The sequence below is a fragment of the Lupinus angustifolius genome, chromosome LG11, assembly GCF_001865875.1.
Source record: "Lupinus angustifolius cultivar Tanjil chromosome LG11, LupAngTanjil_v1.0, whole genome shotgun sequence".
Lineage (NCBI taxonomy): Eukaryota > Viridiplantae > Streptophyta > Magnoliopsida > Fabales > Fabaceae > Lupinus > Lupinus angustifolius.
The window spans coordinates 24,669,581-24,672,077 of record NC_032019.1 but is presented as its reverse complement, the minus strand read 5'-3'; the positions used below and the strand labels follow the sequence as shown (position 1 = coordinate 24,672,077).

Genomic DNA, 2,497 nt, shown 5'->3' with positions numbered 1-2,497 from the left:
GTAAAGAGGCTTCAACATTTATGGCGTCCACATGCTATCTAGATAAAGATGAAAAGGGAAAAGCAATCGAGGTAACCAAATATCGTGAGATTATAGACTCATTATTGTATTTAACTGCGAGTCACCCCGATATTATGTTTAGTGTTTGTATGTCTATGGTGTCCGCATGTTATCTAGATAAAGATGAAAAGGGAAAAGCAATCGAGGTAACCAAATATCGTGAGATTATAGACTCATTATTGTATTTAACTGCGAGTCACCCCGATATTATGTTTAGTGTTTGTATGTGTGCTAGATATCAAGCTTTGCCTACAGAGGCACGTTATACTGTTGTAAAACGAATTATGAGATATTTAAAAGGAACAACTAATATGGGATTATGGTATCCTATGGATGCCTTGTTATCCTTGGTAGGGTATTCCGATTCTGATTTTGCGAGATGTAAGTTGGATCAGAAAGCACTAGTGGGACTTGTCATTTACTTGGTAGTTCTTTAGTTGCATGGCACAGTAAAAAGCAAGCATGTGTTGCTTTGTCCACCGCCGAAGCAGAATACATTGTCGCCAGTGTGTGTTCCTCTCAAATCCTTTGGATTAAGCATCAACTTAAGGACTTTGGACTTAATCTAGAAAATATTCCTGTAAAATGTGATAACACACGTGCCATAAACCTATCCAAGAACCCCGTTTTGCATTCTAGAACCAAGCATATTGAAATTAGACATCATTTTTTGCATGACCATGTACAAAAAGGCGATTGTGTGCTTGAATTTGTTGAAACATCTAAGCAATTGGCTGATATTTTTACCAAGCCTCTCTCACGAGATACCTTCTATATTCTTCGAAGAGAACTTGGAAATCTTGATGAAAATTATCTTGATTAAAATTACTAAAAATGTTATTATATGTTTTGCATGATTAATGTCTTCTATGCTTCAAAATGTATACTTGTAATGAATGTATTACATTCCTTTTATGACTCATGATCTTATATGACAAGCTGAAAATGTATATGTGATTGAGTAAAAACTGCTTGATAAATGTTAGAAATCTTTGCATGCTTTTAAACCCCAAAAACCTCTTGATTTTGCATATCTGATGCTAGTTAATGAATTAACTATCCTTCTTAATCGATTAAAATGAGTTCTAGTAGCAAACATTTCAATTTTCACTAAATTTAATCGATTAAGATTTATTTTAATCGATTACCTGGGCTCATTTTTCTGAAAACCTGGAATTTTTACATTGTCTAATCGATTAAAATGCAACACTTAATCGATTAACGGCAGCAAATATAATAGAATCAGAGGAATTTTTGTCACTTTCTTCAAACCCTCTCTTCCCCCTTTCTCTGGAAATCTCAAATGCAAGTAGGAAATTCGAAATCTTAGCTTAATATAAGAATTAAACCTCACCTTTACTCATTTGTGCACCTCATTTCATCCAATATGTTTCTCTATTCCCCAAGAATCCCATTCCCATTTCCAAAACCCTAAGGACTAGGTTCCCTCCCTTATCCTCCTTCTCCTCTCATTACTCACGGTTTTAATCTTCAATGGAAAGAGGACGTTCGAAGAGGTTCAAGACAACTGCTCAACGCACTCGTAGGCCTCCTAATACTTCATCTTAAAATCCGAACGTGAGGCACGACCATGGAGATCTCTACTACTCACTCATACTTCAAAAGACCCGGTTGTCCAAATTTATGGGAAGGAAAAAAGGTATGTCGATCTTACCTGGATGGCATAATAGAATTTCACATTTCCACAAGGTATGCAGGCTCAGGGTGCTATAATGTTTTTGGAATTAATGGGTAATTTGTACCCAGCTTTGATTAGGGAATTTTATGCTAACTTCCGTTATAAGGATGGTAGATACTGGTCTATGATTTCAGGAAATCTGTTTGAGATGGATAGTAGCATTTTTATGAATGTGGGTGGCTTATCCACTACTGGTGTTAGCATACATGATTGTGAATGGCTAGTTGATTTTGATATTGTTGAGGTATATAAATCATGTCTAAGAGGTCCCCATTTGTATGTCCAAGGAGAATTAACTAAAGCTGTTTCTATATCGATAGAGAATAGATTGCTTCACTATTTGATTACGTACATCTTGATTCAGAGGAACGCTAATCACGCACAACCTACTATTAATGATCTGAAATGTATGTATGTTGTGAAGGAGAATATAATGGTTAATTGTCCTGAAGAAATTCTGAAGGTCATGTATAATGTGTCTACATCGCAATCCAAATTGCTTCCCTACAGTATCTTCATATCGAGAATTATTGACAATCCACATATTGACGTATCTAACACCATCGTCACAGAGACTTCTGACAAAGATCACCTTGTTAGTGAAAGCCTTATCCACAAGATGGGTATCTACAAGTATGGAAGTACTTGGCAACACCAGGAAGATTTTACTACAGTGGATTTGGAGCTATCTGATGATGAGGATCAGGCTGGTACAGATCAGCCTAATGTAGAGACTCG

At 36.2% G+C, this 2,497-nt stretch overlaps 1 protein-coding gene across 1 annotated transcript in view; it reads left to right on the top strand.

Moving 5' to 3' along the window:
- Positions 1,705–2,497, top strand: part of LOC109359863 (FT-interacting protein 1-like) — a 2,661-nt gene continuing 1,868 nt past the window's right edge. The window contains exon 1 of the mRNA XM_019604557.1: positions 1,705–1,720. Within this exon, the coding sequence (XP_019460102.1) occupies positions 1,705–1,720 (16 nt within the window). The remainder of the gene's footprint in view (positions 1,721–2,497) is intronic.